The following is a 19,539-nucleotide window of genomic DNA, read 5'->3' on the forward strand; positions in this document are numbered from 1 at the left end:
TTGGCCTCTGACAAGTCGTTCATTCCATTACTTGTATGAGAAACGCTTATATATACACGAGTTGGCTTAAACGGGAAAACGTCCATAAAGCTGCTGTTCCATGCAAATACACTGATGAAAGGGGAAACCATATATTAGCAAACATATGACCTAAAGAAAGAATGAACAGAGAACTGCAAGAGACAGGATGAAGTGTACAAAGCAGTACATCCATTATAACATATTTAGATAGCAGTCGTGAAAGACAAGTTATGAGCATGAGGTTATTAAAAAAAAAAAAGGTCATCAGTACTATTTTTTTGGAGAGGAAAACTCAGAACAAGGGTGGTCTGAAGAGGGGAGGTATTACAGGATGTTTTGGTTTAGATTACAAGTGGTTGTGTTTTTAGAGGTACGGTAAGCGAGTCGAGAGGGTGTGCAGAAACGGAAAGGTACCCAGGACACATCGTGGAGCAGTTCCATGGTTTTATTGGAGACAATGGTTGCAGACATCACAAGCGTTTTTGTTTTTTTAAGCAAGACGGCAGTTAATTTACAAAAAAGAAAGATTTTAATCGTATTAGTATTTCCAGCAAGCACTGTTTGTCAGTCGACTTACATATACAAAATCAGAACCAAGTATACCGGAAATAGGCTGAAGTGGGACAGGACTCGCGTGTCTGCAAAAGGGAAGGTGAACAATCAGGAACTGAGTTAGCGTAAGCCATGGGTGGGGCACACAGATTTTAGTGTCACAACAGCAGCTCGAGGTGTTTCGAGAGTGACGCCCCCCAAAGACACTCTCAAAGATGACTTTAGGTGGTGGTGCGTAATCGGAAGACAAGGTGCAACGCCAACAGCATTTTTGGCAACAGGACTCGCATGGCGTGTGGTGGAGGGGGGGCGGGGCGCTTTCTTCGCCTTCAAGCTTGTGGTACACAGACAAGTGCAAGTCATGTAGGACTGGATGTGGGGAGGTGCTTCTTGGGTCATAAACATTCCTGCGGTGTCCCTGTTGTGACAAAATTCGATTCCCTCTCCGAAACACTCTCCCGTGACGCGTCCCACCGCAGCCGAATCGTACGCCCGATAACTCATTTTAGTGGTGACAGTGAACTGAGTGGACCCTGTGGAGGCAAATGTGCAACAGTCCATTTCCTCATGGGAATGGAATTCCAGCGAGACGACCGCCTGCAAAGGCTTCCAGCAGACTACGCGGACAGAGTTGATTGGTACCATTTCAGGAGCAGAGACTCGAACCCAAGGCACAACACACCGACCAGCAAATAGAAAGCGCACAGAAGCACAAATGCAATTGCAGAAGGGATTCGTTATTAGAACAGTACGGACGTTTGTTTCCCCACAAATGTAAAAAAAAAAAAAAAAAAACCTCTTCCTTTTAAATGCATTATACAAGCACTGGTCAGTTAGGTGCTTGGAGTTCAAGTACAAAGCGTTGAAGTGAGCCCAGTTAGCAGTGTCACTGCATCCGTCTCTATGCAGGTGTTCCCGCTGCCACCCTCCCTTTCCTCTACTCCATTATAGAATATTACCATTGTGAACCACCAAACAGACCCATAAATCTCTGTATTACAGGTAACAGAGTAAGATTTGCCAGCCATGAGTAATAACAGTCTGCTCTGTGGACCTGTCCATTATACAACAGAATTCACCCGTTTCATTGGGGGCAATATCACTTCTGTAAAGAAGAAAAAAAAAAAACAAAATATCCAAAAGGAAAAGAGAATGATGCAAACAACTGAAGCGGTAAAAATATTTTTTAGTGTACTTTATTGAAAAGAGGTAAGCATAATTAAAGATGAGTTGATTATGCTCATTAGTGTACGTTGCCTGCTTTGGGTCGGTCTAACAATTGTAAACCTATTGAGCAAAACATCTAATGCAGTGTGCCCAGATTTCAATTTGGGTCAATATTCCAGACAATTGAGGGAATTCTCATTCTTTAAAATAAAAACAAAAGACATTGGAGCTAGGATGACAGGAGTGTCAAACAGAAGGAATTGCCAGTTCAATTTTTCCAGTGGGATAAAGGCTTGAATTAATGGTGCATGCACAGCGTTCTTTGTTAAAAACATGGAACGTTCACAAATTAAACTTTGTGTGCCTTGTGTGTGTGTTTTTTTTTTTGCAAGTTACTTTGACTTCTGTTTGACTACCCCCCCCCCCCCAAAAGATTACTATTGGTTCAAACCGACCATAACCATCACACATGCAGAGAAAAAAAAATCATGAACTCAAAAGCATTGAGAATGGAAAACATGACCCAATGTTCACCCCAGATAGGAGTACTATTTGCACTTTATACTGATTTCCCTACCCACAAAGAGAACATATTTCAGAATATTGTCAAATTAAAGGGGGTGGGGGGCATTTGACTCCCGCACAGCAATACATTCAAACTCTCCCTTTCCCTCCTCCATGATACAAGGGCTGCCTGCATTGAAAGACTATTTCTGAGCCGTACATGTGTAACCCATCCGGACAAGATGACAGTTTCTGTCGAAATCAAAAGTGACAGTCCTGCAGTGACACAATCCTCACCGCTCAGTTACCACAAATACCACCAAATCATTAATAACTGCCTCTGCAGTGTGTGATATCTGATCTCCTTATGAAAGCCCTCGTTCTCCTTTAAGTGGAGGAATTAAAAATTATACTGTGCATGTAATAAAAAAAAGTGAAATTTAAGAAACTGAACAGACTATTCACCATATGCTTAAAACATTGGGATCACATGAAAAAGAACCGGATGTTAAGGGTCTTTGAGATTGACTGGCAAAAACTGAAAACAATAAGCACCAAATCAGCACTTTAGTAGGAAGAAGCAAACAATGCCCACCCACCTCAAGAAATAAAACTTATTGTTTCCAGTATGTTTGTCAGCAGTAATGGATTTATATCCAATTGATGCTACCACCCCCCCCCCCCAATAACTACTAAAATAAACAAAGCAAAAATAAAGTAATGCATAGCAATGTCTCATACAGCATAGTACAGCTTAGCGTGGCACAAATTATAAGTAGTCAAATCTATTATGTTTAGCATAAGAATCCTGTGCAGTGTGTCAGGATTATCAATAGACACAGGGACATTTGCATATTGCATTTGCAAATCACACACACACACACACACACACACACACACACACACACACACACACACACACACACACACACACACACACACACACACACACACACACACACACAAGCTTTCAGGCATCAGAATGAACCACGGCTAACTGCTTCCGGATGAGAAGTGTGAGATATTATCAACACGAGACATGACAGACCTGCCGATGGGACTCATTCCAGCATTTTTGCGATTCCACATCATTCCGTTATAACAACAGGATGATCTACCATCCAATCTGTACTTTTAAGACATGCACACAGATACTACCAATCTCACACCTTCTGGACCCAAACGAGCAGACAGCTGGTCTGGTGCCTACCAACTTCCGGTTTTGTGGGCTTTAACGTTGCCATCGAAAAAGGGAGAAATATCACCAATATATAAAACAAGCTTCAAATTGGTAAGTGCTTTCAATATGATTTTAGGGGGCAAAGTGAAGAATCAGATTAAGAAATGAAAAATTCACAGTATTTCAGCCCCATTTCACACACACCACACTAACATTTTTAATTCCTCATTTTGAAATTTCACAGGAACACATCTAGAAAGACGTACATTCCGGTGATCACATGCGCTTCTCCACGCCCTACGGGAGCGTGGACTGAGAGAGTCTGCCTTTCCATTTCACTGAAACCCGGCCCTAAGGCCTTGATATCCCGAAGCGTGGCGCCATTATTCTTCGTAGCTCCCCCAGGTTTTGAAGCTGTAGGAAACAAAAAGGCCTCTCAATCGGACCCCCCCCCCCCCCCCTCAAAAAAACCAGATTTTTTTCTCTTTGCAAATGTGTTAATGCCAAGTTGTATAGTCACACTTGACCCAGATATCTCTCTGGCTTTGTGCAAGCCACGGCCTCTATTCCCACCCCCGCTTGGCGTGCTAACTAATGAGGTACACGACATAAAATGCAACAGCTGGCCAGAACCACAGTGGACCTGCTACTGTTGCACTGTGCAAAACTAAGCAGTTGTCTTCCGCAATCATAAAAAAAGGGGGGGGGGGGGGGCAGCCATTTATGAACAGGTGATTGGGGGGAGCAGACCCACCATCTGCGATGCATACGTAACAGAGGTAATGAGGTAAACTCTTGAAGACACGGCAGACCCAGTTTTACAGACACTTGCCTTTACTGAACTAGCTGGGGCACTCTGCAGCTCACACATCGACGAGGTGCTGCTTAGCCTTCTGGGTAATTTGGAGAGCACCACCGGTAACAGCACTGGGCTAAACAAAAGGCAAACTCTTTAGGGACTAAGATTAATTAAAAAGGGCTCAGTACGTTCTACATACATAGAGCACAAACCGAAACCTGTGACTAAGGATTTGAAGCAGCAGACCCTGTATGCAGGCAGAAGCTGGTTTGATCTGAAAGACAAGCGGAGAAAACTACAATGATACCAATCCACAAGCTGATAGGCTTGCAGACAATGTTAAAAAGAAGAAAGAAAAAAAAAGATAGACTAAACACCAGCTTGAACTCACAACACCTCATTATAGGGTCAGTCCAGAGGCCTGGACTGTCCACTTTCTAGGCAGGCCACCTGCGAACAACCGACACAAGTGGGGAAATGGGACAGACAGACTCCCCAGCCTGGGCGGGGAGCTGGAATGCCACACCACAAGAAAGGCTGGCGGGATCAGACTGAGAAACACTGGCAATGACAGAATCACCAGGCCGGCAGAGCAAAAAAGACCCAAACAAACTTACAAGACATCACACAGTGCGGCGAACAACAAAATGACGAACACGGACGAGTGCAAACGATACTTATTCCGACAAACGGCCGACACGAGGACATGGACGTGAAAAGTACATTTAGTAATGTTTGCTAACCTTGTAAATTAAAATGAAAGTTATGTCCCCAGTAGCAATTTGGTATTGAACAACTGTAGATTAAGCACAAATTATTCAAATCCCTTGGGGAAGCTGAAACTAAACAAAAACCAGAAAGGAAAGCAAATAACCAGCTTTTAAGTGATTTTTGGCAATAATTGTTTGTATTGGTATACTTTGTGAAATAATGGCTTTAACTAATACTACCTGAGTCTCTTTTTAATATTTTGTTTTTATTTAGAAAAACAAACAGCCAAAAGCCATTCTTAACCAGGGTTAGTATTTATCTACTTATTGTCATAGTCATATATAGATCTATTTCTAGAAGAAGAATTTAGTTTACATAAAGTGCTAATTTTGTTATAATCAAATAAGTTATGGGAGCGGGGGGGGGGGGGGGGGGGGGGGAGACAATAAGCAAAAGAAATGGTCAATTTTAATTAATTAGCGAGACTGAGAAGATGCAGTTGCAGCTTCGGGCTGGGAGATGACCCCCGTGTCACATGAATACGGGGGGGGGAGATTTCAGAAATACAGCGAGCGATACAGCGATCAGACTGGGTGAGCAGGGACCCCGGGGACAGTAAGCCACTCGCCTGACAAACGAATGCTTTCCGCAAGGTTCCTTTCTTCACCAGTCACTTCTATAACCATAAACAGATTATATAAAATTCACCGGGAGGGAAAGGGGAAGATATTGTCCAAGCGAACTAATGATTGAGAGCAAGACAAAACAATGCAAAATGATGTTGAATCTGGCGCTAAAAAAAGCATCACTTTTAGACAGCCAATTTAAACAAAAAAAGACTACACCTGTTTGTGCAACGAGATACTAATATGACTGAAATACACGCTAGCACGTTTAATTTGGTTCTAGGTGATCCCATGTTGCATAAGCTTCAATTTGATAAAGGAAAAGCAATGGAGCCTCTGTGCCCCATCGAACCTCTCCATCGTTTATCCAAACTCCACAACTGTAGTATAGCGACACGGAAACAATTACTACATTGACTCAGATTCTCCCACTTTAAGTTAATTAAATACTGATCTATGTATGGGGGGGTCAAGTTTACAAAATCAACAGAAACCTGCGACACCATTAGACCACAGCAGCTTAACAGTTCAGAACAGAAGATGTAGAGGAGCAGGAAACTCCTGTGTCACTTGTCCGGACCCGGACATGCCACTCTCCAACTGCGATTCTGGTTCTGTTTCGTCTGTCGTCCAACAGCGGAAAAGAAAAAAAACTAAACAAAAACACAGGCACTGCCAAACAAGACGGTCCATCAATACTGTACGGTGTGATCTCCTTTCCAAAATAAAGTTAAGACAACTGTTTCCCCCAAGGCCCGACATCTTTCCATGCTCAAATACCAAGAAGCTATGCTTTTGTTTAACCTGCAGAAAGACTGGATGTACAGTTCCTCCTGTTGTTTTATCCATTTTTTTTCCCCAAGGCATCCTCTTGAAATCACCTTTTCCTCTATTATGAATTTCAATTTGTCACACAAAAAAATGCCTGTATCAGTCAACCTGGATTCAAAAGGAAATTAAGAGCAGAATCTGATTATGATCCCCATCCCCCCCCATGGAAAGGCTCGGGAAATGGGAACAATGTCCCCATTACCTCTCCCACCCCCACAGTGCTGTGAACCCAGTGTCTGTCACAGCATAAGGTGTTTCGTCTTCACATGGGTGAAGAGTAACAAAGTCTTCAGATCTGGGTACTGGAGTCTGTACCGGAGGATAAGGAGAAACCCTTTGCTCGGGTTTGGGCAGCCACACGCCCTTTGATGGCCGCACAGTAGCTCCAGGTCTCCAGGGGGAGGCCATCCCGGTATATCGGATTTTTCTTCCTCTCTCACGCCGGCCTTCCCTCCTCTTCCTCTCTCTGCTTGTGTTCTCTCATGACTCTGCTGCATTTATTACAGGATACGTCTCCAGTTCCTCTATGCGAGTGACGATTGTGATTAGTTTTGAATCTACTGAGTCTGACAAAAGGAGCCGAAGGCAGCCCCACAAGCCTCGTCTCGCGGTAGTGTTCGGGTGAAGGTCATGTGACTGTGCCGACCTCACTGATTGGGTCCATCTTGGCTCTTGTCATAAAGGACAACTCTTTTTGGATCTGTGGGGGAAGAAGGGAATGACTTGGTTTCCATAATCAAAAAAAGGACTGCACTGAAGTTCAAGAACTTCAACAACTTACTGTGGCAGTTAAGTGCCATGGGTGGAAAAAGAAACTCAAGAAACCATATTTCTGACTTATGTGGAGACGCCCCTCCAGATTCACAAGTTTGACATTCAGGGTTCTGCTTACTTGCGAGTTAGCTGTGACCAAATAAAGGGGGAAATTTTTGGATGACGCGCAAGAAAAAATGTTAATGGTTAATGTGCATTATTTCTGGTTTAAAATAAAGCCTTGATCTGGGCGTCTCGGCTCAGCTACTCCGCACATCCGCCTCGGCAAGCAGCCTCACTCATTTGTTAGCTTTGTTACCGTGGAATCTTGTGTTTCTCACATTAACTTTTGACATTTTCAGTGCCGTTAACTTCACATTTTTAATAATGGAACTAAGTATTACTCACAAATTTTCCACGAGCATCTTCTGCCTTTTACCCTCGCAAATGTGAAGGGGTGAAAGTGCCTGGCTGCAGGCTCAACATTGTACTTAACATAGAGGGCAACCTAGAGAATGACATTTACTGGGTTCAAAAAAACAACCCCTCAGTTACAATGATTAAATGTAAATGCTTGCTTACCTTGTTTTTGCAAATTTAAAATATATTCCATTTCTGTAAAATAAGAACAAACAGTCGTCATCTTACGGAATGTAAAAATGTCACTTTGATATGCCAACGGTTTCATTTTCTAACAATTTAAAAAACCTTTGAGATCACAGGTGTAAGGTTCCCCACCGATCTTTTGCATTTACATCAATTGTGTAAAATCAAAGTTCACAGAAAATGTTAATGAAGTGCCTAATTTCACAATTTTCCACGTGAATTAAAGTGAACATGTAGTAGGAGTTACATCTTTGCACGGTCTCCTACAAAGACAGTACTGTAGTATTTCTAATCGCAACACAATGCCGCACATTTGTAACAACTTCCGTTTCCAGTCGCGTTACTATGCACATACAAAATATATGTAATCCAGTGCTAACATTCTGCTGGATTCAAGGATGACTCTGATGACTCTAGCAATGTGCACAGCACCTAATGTAATGGAAGATGGCAGTGACCTCTATCAAAACAGGATCTCAGAAATTAAAAGAGCAGGAAAGACACGTTGTGGACATTTATGGCACGACAATCAAGCGTGACCTTCCAGTGGGGTAAATCAGACACATTCTCAAGGCCAACGAGACAACTTTGCTGGGGAGAGTTACCTGTAGTGTGATAAGTTACAGCAGCTCTGAGATCGAAGGAGCCCCAGCTACAACCCCTATCGAAGCCCTTGGAGTGACCCGGCTCTCTGGCAGGAACCGCCGTGGGGTTAGCCGGACATGCCTGCGGGGCCTCATCTTTCAACGAAGGAAATACTATTGCACCTATATTGGCCACCCCGCCCTCCTGCTCATCCAGTTCGAGTGGCTGCGTTTGTGTCCATCCCTCGCAGGCTAGGCCTGCAGGGGAGCACGCTTTTAAAACACTAAGGGTTTGGGGGCTAGTCCGCACATCTGGGTCGTAAGCCTTTGGCATGGGTGGGTTCTCCAGACCCTGCAGAGGGGCAAGGGAGGCCCGAGTTCCAGGGGCAGCAGCGCAGTCCCCCTGGAAAGAAACATCCACGGCCCGGTTCTTCGCAGCCTGTCGCCCCACGGTCCCGTCGGGACCAGCACTAGGCTCGTTGATGAAGGACAGTCCCCACTGGTTCTGGAAGATATCTCCCAGGGCTTTCTGATTGCCCGGCACAGAAGGGGGCTCGGCCTGACGGCCACTGGGAAGCGGGGGTTGCATATTCGGAGGACCTAGCGGGTAAATAAAAAGGCTGGGCTTCCTGTGCTCGCCCACCGTGGCGAAGGGGGCAGCCGGCATGCCACCGCTGCCTTCAGAAGACGATGCTACATTCTCACCCGCCGAGAGAAAAGGAGCCAGCGGAACAGTACTAGCAGCAGCGGGGAAGAGGGGTCCGGATTGGGAGCACTGGTTCCCTTGTCCAGGGACGGGGCCATTGGTAAAGCTGGCCGAGGTGATGGTTTTCATTGCAGACATGGGAACCTGGGGTGGTCTGCCAGGCACTGGGAGAAGGGGAGCATCCGATCCAACCTGGGACGTTTTGTTAAGGTTCTCCTTGACTTTACTTGCATAACTGATCTTGGGGACAATCTTAGCACTACTGTTGTCCACGGGAAACACAGGCGGTGGTTTGAACAGAGTCCACGAGTCCTCTTTTGCATTCACCGCAGTGGCGAGTTTGGCCTTACTAGGCCTGTCCTCATGCTTTTTCCCAGAGCCAACGGCCTTGCCGTCTGAGTTCTTGCGTGCCTGCTCCCCTGCCGAAGAAGCACCCGTCGCCAAGCCCGTCACCGGCCTGGCACGCATTAAGGCAGGGGGCTCGGCTTTCGGGGTGGTCCTGGGGGGGTCGGCCTGCAAGCCCACTGGCTTCTCGGCCGACTTGAGGTGAGCGGAGTCCACTTCCAACTTAGGTGACGAGGCACTGCCCTGCTGCATGGCTGCCGGCAGAGTCACATCCTCGGCATACTTGCTGCCGCCGCGTTGGGATTTGCGTTTCTTAGGGGTGCCACAGCCGCTCTCGGAACCGCTGCCATCGGTGTCAGGGGCCAGATTACTGGAATAACCATTAGTGAGGAGTCCAGTAAGCCCCACCACGCCGTTCAGGAGCGTCACAAACTCTTTCTTGCCCTCGTGAGTTTTGAAATCCGAAGGCTTGCCATTCTTGCTGTCCATGCTGTTTTTATTCCCGGGAACGCTCTTGCATCCCTCTACTGGGAGATTGCTAAGAAACTTCCCAGCATGCCTCAGTCTTAAGTTTGTATCTAGCTGTGTGTAGCCATGACCATTAACGGGGTATGTGATGCTAACTGACTCGAGTGCAGAAAGAATCTTCTTTCTCTCTGTAATGTTACCATTTAGTTTTCCATTGCCTGAAAACAGAAAAAAAAATACAAAATGTCAACTTTTTTTTTCATGATGTGAAGTTCAATCAGATTACAGGTTCTAAGGCAGTTCCGAATCTCCACCGAGAAGAAACATTGTGAGATTTCCATGAGATTGTTGCAGCAGGCTGTTTATACTGACTGCGTGAGGTGGAAGCCTGCCAGGGACAGCCGAGGCAGCCACATACCTGGATTGTCACTCCTTTATAAAATATACATAAATAGATAGATAAAAGATCAAATAAATACATCGCATGCTTTAACCGCGCCTGGTTTTACAAGAAAGCTGTGCAACAGAAAACTCTACAAGCACTAATCACACCACACCATCACAGCATGAATGTGACCGGATCTGCTGTCCATTTTCATTATTTGCAACTTAGGTTTCCAGATTTGAGAGTTGCCTTCTGAAGCCATCACAGGAGCCACTCAATACTAGCCACCTTTTATGGTAATTATGGTATAAAGCCATTTAAAGATTAGAGGAAGTAAACAAAGTCACCTGGTCCCACATGTCAAAAATAATTCACATGCAAATATTTCTCAAAGTCATTGCAAAAGACGGAACTCAGCTGTGACTGGATGTTTTGCTATTATATCCAGAGACTTTATTATTTGGCCCAATTATCTATTGGGTTTAGTTGTACATAGAACATCATGACACATAAAGTGTGTAAAGCTACTGGTGTTTTAAGATGGAAGGAAACAAAGAAAAACGTATGACAAGTGAAAATAACGGGAAAACTGGAAAAGATGTATCAGTGTAAGGCAGGAGGACTCGATGCCACGTAAGAGAAGACGATCACTTTCAAATTAGAGGAGTACACAGTTCCTGTGGCTATCAGCTGCAGATACAGAATGTTTCGAATGGCTCTCGTTTCAATAATCATAAAAAGGACAAGGCGGCTAAGATAACCAACGGATTTCACTGGGCGGTGCAGATCGCAAAAGAAACTGCCAGATAACTCCAGTAACCCCGAAAGACGCGCGGTCTTAAAATAGAAGCACGCAATAGACTCACTATTCAAAACACCGACGTCCGCCACACTAGCAGAACCTACGTGATCCGGCACTTTATTCTTTTCGCGTAAACACCGCAAACACGTCAAACGTTAACGCTCCAGCCTCAACCGACCTCCAGCACGGCCATGCTTCTCAGCCTTCGACATTTTGAAGCGCTCATTAAAGACTTGGCGCTCTCCGCCGAGTCTACTTTCTAAAATGCGTCGGTAGGTCTCCCTCACGACTTATTTTTACCCCCCACATATGACGCTTCGAGCGACCTGGGGGGATGGAGACGTTTTCATTCATACCGACTTCTCGCGAACGGGCGAATCGGCCGCCGATCGAAGCCCTACGACAATCGAACCGAACTGCGAGAGCTCGCGAAGCCCGCCGCCTCGCCACGAGCACGGTCCCTTTCGGCTGGAGTTCGGACGCGCGGCTCGTGCTGCGACGTCCAAACTGCAAGAGCAGCACATTCCACAGCTCAACAGGACCTGCGGCTTAGATATCCCACTTGCTTATATTAACCCAGTCGCTTGGTTAGCCGTTCCTTCCTGACTATTGCCCCGTAAAAGCTGCGAGTTAACGCATCAATTCACTTTCACAAACGATTAACGGTGAAAGCCCGGACGGCCAGCTATATTGCTAGTGTTAGCAAACTAGGTTACAACCACTAATAGGGAGTGGTTTGAGCGTTGTCATTGGGGACAGCTTAACTTATTCCGGCCAAATATCACTCGTGTATAACAGATTACTAGCTACCACCAGAGATCCAACTACTGGTTAAATTTAAGCAGTTAGTTTTCTAAGTGGGTCACTGGATGAAGAAACTAGACAGGCGTGTATTTAACGCGAAGTAAGCCAGCCAACTAGTGGGCAAGGAGGATCGGTCCTCAACTGTTTTCACTCCTAAAATCCAACGTCACCCATCGTCCCCAGCGGATATGAAATATAGGTAGCAAGAGATACTTAAACGCGGCATTGTGGGTGGCCTGTGTCTGGGAGGGTATCTGAGCGGTGGGCTAGAATAACGGCATGCTACCTCCGGGCTGCACCGTCTGGCAGGCTAGCAAACTTGATGGGTCATGGTCCAGGAGCACGGAGACCGCAACTAGCCAAACGGCCGACACTTCCTGATTACATCTGCATTTTAAAACTCGCACCCCCTCCGATCACCAAAACGTGGAGAATATCGATTAATCTAGTTAGTGTTTTACAAACCAGCCCCCTCCGAGACTCGGACACCGATGGCTAGCTGCGTTAGCCAGCCGAGAGCAACAGGCCCGTCGAGAAAAGGCGAGCTGACGACGCGGTGACATAGCCGGAGCCAATTTTAATAATGCAGAGTATAGACGAGGCTCTGGTCCAACTTAACATCGCGAATGACACACCACTTCAAATATTAAAGCAGTTTAAAAAACAAGTTAGTAACATTTTTTGTTTCCATCATGGCGGACAGGAAATAGCAACTAATGCAAACCAAAAAGCAGGAACATTCCAACGGAGCCGGCTTGTGTTGCTGGGGAGGCAAAACGTGTACTCGTGTTTCTTTTAAAATAACATTTCAGCTGCTGTTTTGTTCCCCCACCCCCACAAAGTCTCTCTACTGGGAAGCCCACTAAACACGAGCGATCCGCGAAACGCTGGCGTTACAACAGCCAGCGATGTCGGCAAATGGAGTTAGGAACGGGCTGGAGCCGGCACGCAAGGTCAATGCCCGTCCGCAGACGGCAAGTTGAAGACTAACACATGCACAACTAGCTGAAACACTTCGTATGCGCCGAGCGCAACTTCCATGCAAATAGTTCATTTGCGGTTTTCCGCGCCTTTCACGTGTCCATAAGACCCCGAATATAAACACTCAACCTGTTTTCTTCGTCGCCGTTTCCTGCTGCTGGCAGTGACTCGAATCATTTTTCAGCGATTTCTTTGGCCGACCGGGGCTCCTCTCTTCTCCATGGCGGGAGCGCTTCTCGTGGGCCAGCTCGCTGGGCCGCTCCTCCATTGAACTGCAAGGCGAGAGTCTCCGGCTCCAACCAGTGTGCAACCAGGGCTCGCCGAGCGAGTAGTGCGGGGAGAACTACACTGCCCAATCACCGGCGGCGATTCCAGGGAAGCCGCTGCGACCCCATCGCTAGGGCGCTTAGTATATTCCGCCGCCTTCAAAGCAAAATCCGAGTATCAACGTCAGCAGTCTGCTGGAGAAGCTCATTGTCCCCCTGCTTTCCAATGTCTCCCGTCTAAAATTCCAACTACAGCAGAAGAACAGCTATTATGCAGGATACCATCAAAGTGAATCCGCGATTAAAACCTGGCTTTTTACAGAAAGAAGAGAGATCCGCACGGAGATCTACAATAGTTATGTTGCAATATGTTGTATAATCAAGTTTTGTAAGGGAAGCCGGGGTGTAGCGTTTCCTGCTTAGTTAGGGTTACATTAATGCTACATTGAAAGTTGTGGCATCAGCCAAAATACCCCCCCCCCCCCCGAAAATGTATTTTTCTCTCCCTAGTTCTGGCATAATGCCACAGTGACTCATAATCTTGTGATACTTTGTGTACGCAATATCACCTGCTACTTCTTCCCGAAAGATTAGCGGGATTCATAGAAAACCGCAACCTTCTGAAGGTCGATAAGAGATCAGGAAAATATATCCAAGTTTCTGTAGACCTTTTTAGGGGAAGAGTAATGAAAATGGGTGCAATATCTTCAGGACACGAACGGCTATTCATTTGAGTAAACATTTTGTGCATATAACATGATAATTGAAGACTTATATTAAGTAAATCTCACCAGCCTGAAGTCATATAATGCAAAATGAGCAGATAACCAAAACGGTGCGTGACGTGCCTTGTTCAGTTTTATGTAGAACTAGAAAAATAATCAATACGAAATGGAGTATTCTATTTTCGGATATCGGTATGATTATTTCCCAGCATTTTAATTACTTTCTAGTTTTGGTATGAAGTTATGAGCGGTCATCGTTGTGTCGTTCCCGTAAGCCAATGACAATCCGGGATGGGAATATGCTCAGCCAATCAGGTCTGAGACGCCGAGCGTCCGTGACTGGCATGTTCCTCCCACGCCTGGAATTTGCAATTAAACCAAGGAATAAAGGAACTGTGTGATACTTGCTGTCGGGTTTATTTACAAAAATATAGTTATAGTTTAAAGCTCGACTAGGCTCTGCGAGAAAATCGCTCAATACATTTGGGAGTGCTTGACGTAATAGCCGGGCTTTTAAAGGCAAAGAAAAGCACAGGACCAATCAAGGAGTGTTAATTACATTCCAATGTTAACGAAAATCCTTTTTTCTTACGTGCGAGTGTGTATCGTGACTTCACTTTCTGCAAGCATTACTCGTTTTAAAGAAAATTACTTCAAATAAAAAATGAGTTCAGTTAGAATTACTTAGAAATTACAGAGCAACGAACAAAGATAATAGGATTTTAAAATTCTGATTAAAAAAAAAAAAAAAAGTCAAGTGGTTTTAAAACTACTGATACATACAGTATTCTCACAAACAAGGATTAACTGGCAAGGACAGCATTGGACTTTGATTCACTAGGCTTGTTTAGTTAGTTGGCTTGTTTGAAACTATTTCACAATCCGAATCAGTAAATCATCTACGAAGCGATTTTCTTAAATGTTTTTTTTTTCATGGATTTAGCAATTATAGTACATTTTTTCCCAGTACTGTGACTTTACAGTGTAACTTCCCTTAATCTAGGAACACGTGTTTGACTCGCCATACTCCAGTTCACTGTATATATCACTGTACTAATCAAACTTAAAATATACAAAGTGAAACCAGTAGACTTTTAATGTAACCGTGAGAATCACTGTCGCGTTTCACTTTATCGTGACAATTAACGGCTATCACACACTGACCGAATTAAAGCATGAACGACACAATTAACCCCCCGTATTCTTTACTGTGAAAGTTTCGTCACAAGAAAAAAAAACTAAACAAGCTTTCTTTGTAAAGTTTGGTAAGTTCTCCTACTTCCAGGCAAATATGATTGTTTTATTTATGTATTTTTAACAGCTCACAATAAATTCATTAACCTGGTACAACAAGGGAAGATGCATCGTACCAGGTTTTAGCAAACATTGTTATTTTCTGCCTGTAGTCCCTGAGCAGATAAATGAAACAATAAATTAGAAGCAGAATAAAGTGTAAATGATATACACAACACAGGTCATAAAGTCATACAGACATTTCAACCCCTTAATATCCCATCCTCAAGAATATACAATTATAAAACACTTGCACACATGTGCACCAACCCATGATTGTGTGTACGTTTGCTCTGACAATATCCACCTCTTTGTTAAACTACCAAAAGATATTAAATTTGTACATAAAATAAGCTCAGTTGATAATTTGTTCCATAGATTTATCAATGAATAGGAGAAAGATGATTTACCGAAAGAGGTTTTTTACATTGCGGAATACTGCATTCTCTTCTTAAAGTAGATCTAATTGCTTGTGTTATTTTTTCAGAATGCAGTGTAGCAATTTTTTTAAAGGAGGAACAGTAAGATATAGAATAATTTGAATTTAAGCATACATCTGAGTACATTATCAAATATTTGAAACTTAAAATACCATATTTAGCTAATAGACAATGATGGCACTGACTTTTTTTGACGTATGTAATTTTGATATTTGATATTGTAACTGATATGAAAATTACAAATGCAAAAATTAGCAACATGTTAGGCTCTTGAGTTGTACACAAGTAACACGCTGTATTTGAAGGAACATGAACTTTCCTATTAATTTTTTTCCCAGAAGACATAATATATGTAAGACTGAATATATTTTCTTTTTGTAAATAGACGAATTGTTGAAATACGAGGGACAAAGGACTCGACGGCAAGCTTTTTTGATGAACTAAAAAGGGGTTTTATTGAAATAAAATTAAACAAAAGGAATAGAAAAAAACTGAACCATGTGGAATGAAACAAGAGGATTACAATGAGAAAGGAGATGGGCTTGACAAGAGAAGCAGCATGAATGACCAGCCTAGTGATGACAAGACAAACAGGTATGTACGTACATGGACTAACAAAGGGCAATAGGCATCAGGTGTGGCCTATCAAGGCCACATGTGGGAGGAGATAGGAGGGTCAGGCAGACATGGTGGACAGGACATAATACCCCCCCCCACACACACACACACAAAGGTCAAGAGGAGAGACCAACAGACAAAACTAGAGGAGGGTCCAGCTGCAGACGCCTGTAGAGTGGAGCTCCACCGGAAATATGTCACCTCTACCTCTACGTGACCTAAACTCTGTGTTACAGCGAATAGACCCTAACCTTAACCTTAACCGGAGCTCCACTTCACGTCCTTAAAGATCATGTGTTTCCTGTGGAGGTGACGTATTTCTGTGGAGCTCCACTCTGCAGGCATCTGCAGCTAGACTCTCTTGCAAAACCACACAAATGAAACAGAGCAGACACAGGACATGACCCGGTGCCAGGGACAAACACTAGACATCAATGGGGACCTAGGAGCAGAAGAAAGTCAAGGACAAACAGATCAGGTCATTCCACAACATGGCAGAGAGTAGAGGGGCAAACTGAGGCAAGATTGGGAACAGAAGAGGGAGCCACTTGGCACACAGACCAGGCGAAAACCAATGCAGGACAGGGCATTGGAACAGGGGCTGAGGTGCGATGAATGAAAACAGAGGCTGTCTGGAGAGTCTTCCGGACACTGGGAAGCTGGATGACGATCGTGAGATGCCAATCCTCCTAGGCCTGTTCATTGGCAAGGTGGAGCTCGTACAGACCACAGAACCTGAGGACCTTGGAAAGCCAGCAGGGCAGGAGGACGCCAAGGGGGCTGCTGGACTTCTCTCCTCAAGGCCGCAGCAGGAGAGTCACCTGGTTGGGCAACATCGGGCAAGATGGAGCCTGGGAGGCTGGCACGGATGGTGTGCCCCTGTTTCCCTCTCTGGGAGACAGAGACTCAGCCAGCCCCTCTCTTGAACCTCAGCTGTCACCAATGGCTGCCTAGGGATCTAGGCTAAGGCGGAGGCGTACGAAGTGAGCTCAAGGCAAGGCCAAGAAGGTCTTACTCTAAGTCCTCCAGATCGCTCCAGTCTGGTTTGGCAGTGACCGGAAAGTCATGGCGTCGGTCTGGTAGCAACCTGCAAGGGATGAGGAGACCACCAGTGGCGAGCCCAGAGGTTTCGAGAAAACTGCCAAAGTGATAACAGGAGATGAGGCAGGTGCCGGTGGGATATCTGGAGAGAGGCAGGTGCTGACGGGACAGCATGAGATGACAGGAGTGGGGTGAAGCTGGGACACCGGGAGGAGATCAGGGCACAGGGGCCCCTCTTGGGCTGGGAGTCTGGGGCATTTGCTAATTGAAGATGGACGTGTACTGGGAGCACAGCAGAGGCATGGACAGGCTCTGGGAGCACAGCAGAGGCGAGGACGGGCTTTGGAGACACAAAAGAGATGAAGATGGGCTTCAGTGACCGGAAGAGAGCTACAGCCTCAGGGATCCTCCAGACTACGGCATTACTCCTTCATTTCCGATGGACCTTCGGGAGAGTGATAAAGTCCTCTGATTGGAAGCGGGGTTGTCCACATGACATTCGTAACCCCTTTGGTCCCAGGATCCGAGGCACTCGGGGTATCTGGTCCGGCAAGGGCAGGGAGTCGTGGAAGCTGAAGTGGACGGATAGGGTGCTGGGATTTGTTTGGGAGTCCGGTCATTCTGTCACAATATAAGGGACAAAGGACTCGAGGGTAGGCATTTCTGACAAACCAAAAAGGGATTTTATTGAAGTAAAAACAAAACAAACAGGGAGAGGAAAGAAGGACCACGAGGGATCAAAACAAGAGGACTACACCATGGAAGGCCGCAGGCTGGCAAAAGGAGTGACATAAATGACCAGACTATTAATGACGAGACAAACAGGTACTTAAATACATGGACTAAAGAGGGGTAACAAGTGTCAGGTGTAGCCCATCAGGGCCACATTATGGAGACAGGAGGGTCAGGCAGGCGTGTCAGCAGGACATGGTGAAAATATCATGCCAATTAAATACATTTTTTTTTGTTTGTAGACAGCCTAGAAAATTATACTTTGAAAGAGGATGAAGGTGCAGTGGTTAGCACTGTAGCCTCACACCTCTGGGACCCGGGTTCGAGTCTCCGGCTGGGTCCCATATGTGTGGAGTTTGCAAGTTCTCCCCATGTCGTCGTGGGGTTTCCTCCGGGTACTCTGGTTTCCCCCCACAGTCCAAAAACATGCCTAATTGGAGGCTAATTGGAGTTACTAAATTGCCCATAGGAGTGCATGTGTGCGTGAATGGTGTGTGAGTGTGCCCTGCGATGGGCTGGCCCCCCATCCTGGGTTGTTCCCTGCCTCGTGCCCATTGCTTCCGGAATAGACTCCGGACCCCCCGCGACCCAGTAGGATAAGCGGTTTGGAAAATGGATGGATGGAAGAGGATGAAGTGATTTCTGCCCTCTTGTGGTAATTTTTTACAAGTTTCGCCTAAAACAACTTCTACAATCGACACCATTAGTGATTCGTAAAAGATATAGAAGTTACCCGGGTTCTCTCAGGTTATGCTAACAATTAATACACCATTTCCCATCTTAATTTTTCTGCATTTAATTAAAACATAAAGCATGACACATAATTCACTTTTAAGAAAACGTTTATGTGCTTATTCGGTGATGGGGCACAGCAAAGCTGGAGTTCACAGGCCATAAGGGAGGACAGGGCACAAGGCAGGGGAACACCCAGAATGAAATCGCAGTGCATCGCAAGGCACACTTTCACATACACAATCACGGACGACAGCCTAGAGATACTAATTCACCAATCGCATGTTTTTAGACTGCAGAAGTTAACTGTAGAACCCAAAGGAAACTTAATTGAAAACTGCGAAAGCATGCAAACTCAACATAGACCTGAAGGCAGGAATTAACCCATCAGCCCCGTAGGTGTGCGAGCAGACTGCTACCCGCTGAGTCACCGTACCGCCCCCGACATTGCTAGGTACAAAATCGTCATCTCGTAATACTGTACTATGATTTTTCAAACGGAATTGGTAATCTAGGAATCAACCACTAGAGGTCTCTCCTGATTTACTAGACGTAACAAGTACCAACCTCAGTTCCCACCACGTTCAAGAAAACGTAAGAGTAGAGCAATACTTTGAAGCAGTCTTTTACACAATACAGAATCTACGTAAAATCAGGATATATAAGGACAATTATAATAAATAATCCATAATATATGAATTATCTAATAGGTGTTCTATTCTAGAATTTGGTGATCAATTGTCATTGTTGACCCACCACAGCACACAACAACAAAATGTGTCCTCTGCATTTAACCCATATGTGACAACGTGATATAGAAGGGCGCAGCTAATTCAGCGCCCAGAGGGCAGTGCTTGGGGGCGGTGC

At 45.1% G+C, this 19,539-nt stretch overlaps 1 protein-coding gene across 4 annotated transcripts; it reads right to left on the minus strand.

Moving 5' to 3' along the window:
* Positions 1–450: 450 nt before the first annotated feature.
* nufip2 (nuclear FMR1 interacting protein 2) lies at positions 451–13,577 on the minus strand. Of its 4 annotated transcripts, none has more exons than XR_007387276.1 (5): positions 12,955–13,577; positions 8,356–10,071; positions 7,727–7,759; positions 7,553–7,652; positions 451–7,091 (listed from the first exon to the last, which is right to left on the minus strand). XR_007387276.1 is itself a non-coding variant. In XM_049001514.1 (4 exons), the coding sequence occupies exons 1-4, from the start codon at positions 12,582–12,584 to the stop codon at positions 7,039–7,041; spliced, it is 1,818 nt and encodes a 605-aa protein (XP_048857471.1). In that variant the 5' UTR covers positions 12,585–12,924; the 3' UTR covers positions 451–7,038. The 4 variants fall into 4 exon arrangements, 2 of the variants coding, with proteins under 2 accessions (XP_048857471.1, XP_048857470.1); XR_007387277.1 differs by lacking the exon at positions 451–7,091 and adding an exon at positions 7,099–7,294; XM_049001514.1 differs by lacking the exons at positions 7,553–7,652; positions 12,955–13,577 and adding an exon at positions 12,569–12,924.
* Positions 13,578–19,539: the final 5,962 nt, after the last annotated feature.

Source organism: Brienomyrus brachyistius, unplaced genomic scaffold (genome assembly GCF_023856365.1).
Source record: "Brienomyrus brachyistius isolate T26 unplaced genomic scaffold, BBRACH_0.4 scaffold59, whole genome shotgun sequence".
NCBI classification, from domain to species: domain Eukaryota; kingdom Metazoa; phylum Chordata; class Actinopteri; order Osteoglossiformes; family Mormyridae; genus Brienomyrus; species Brienomyrus brachyistius.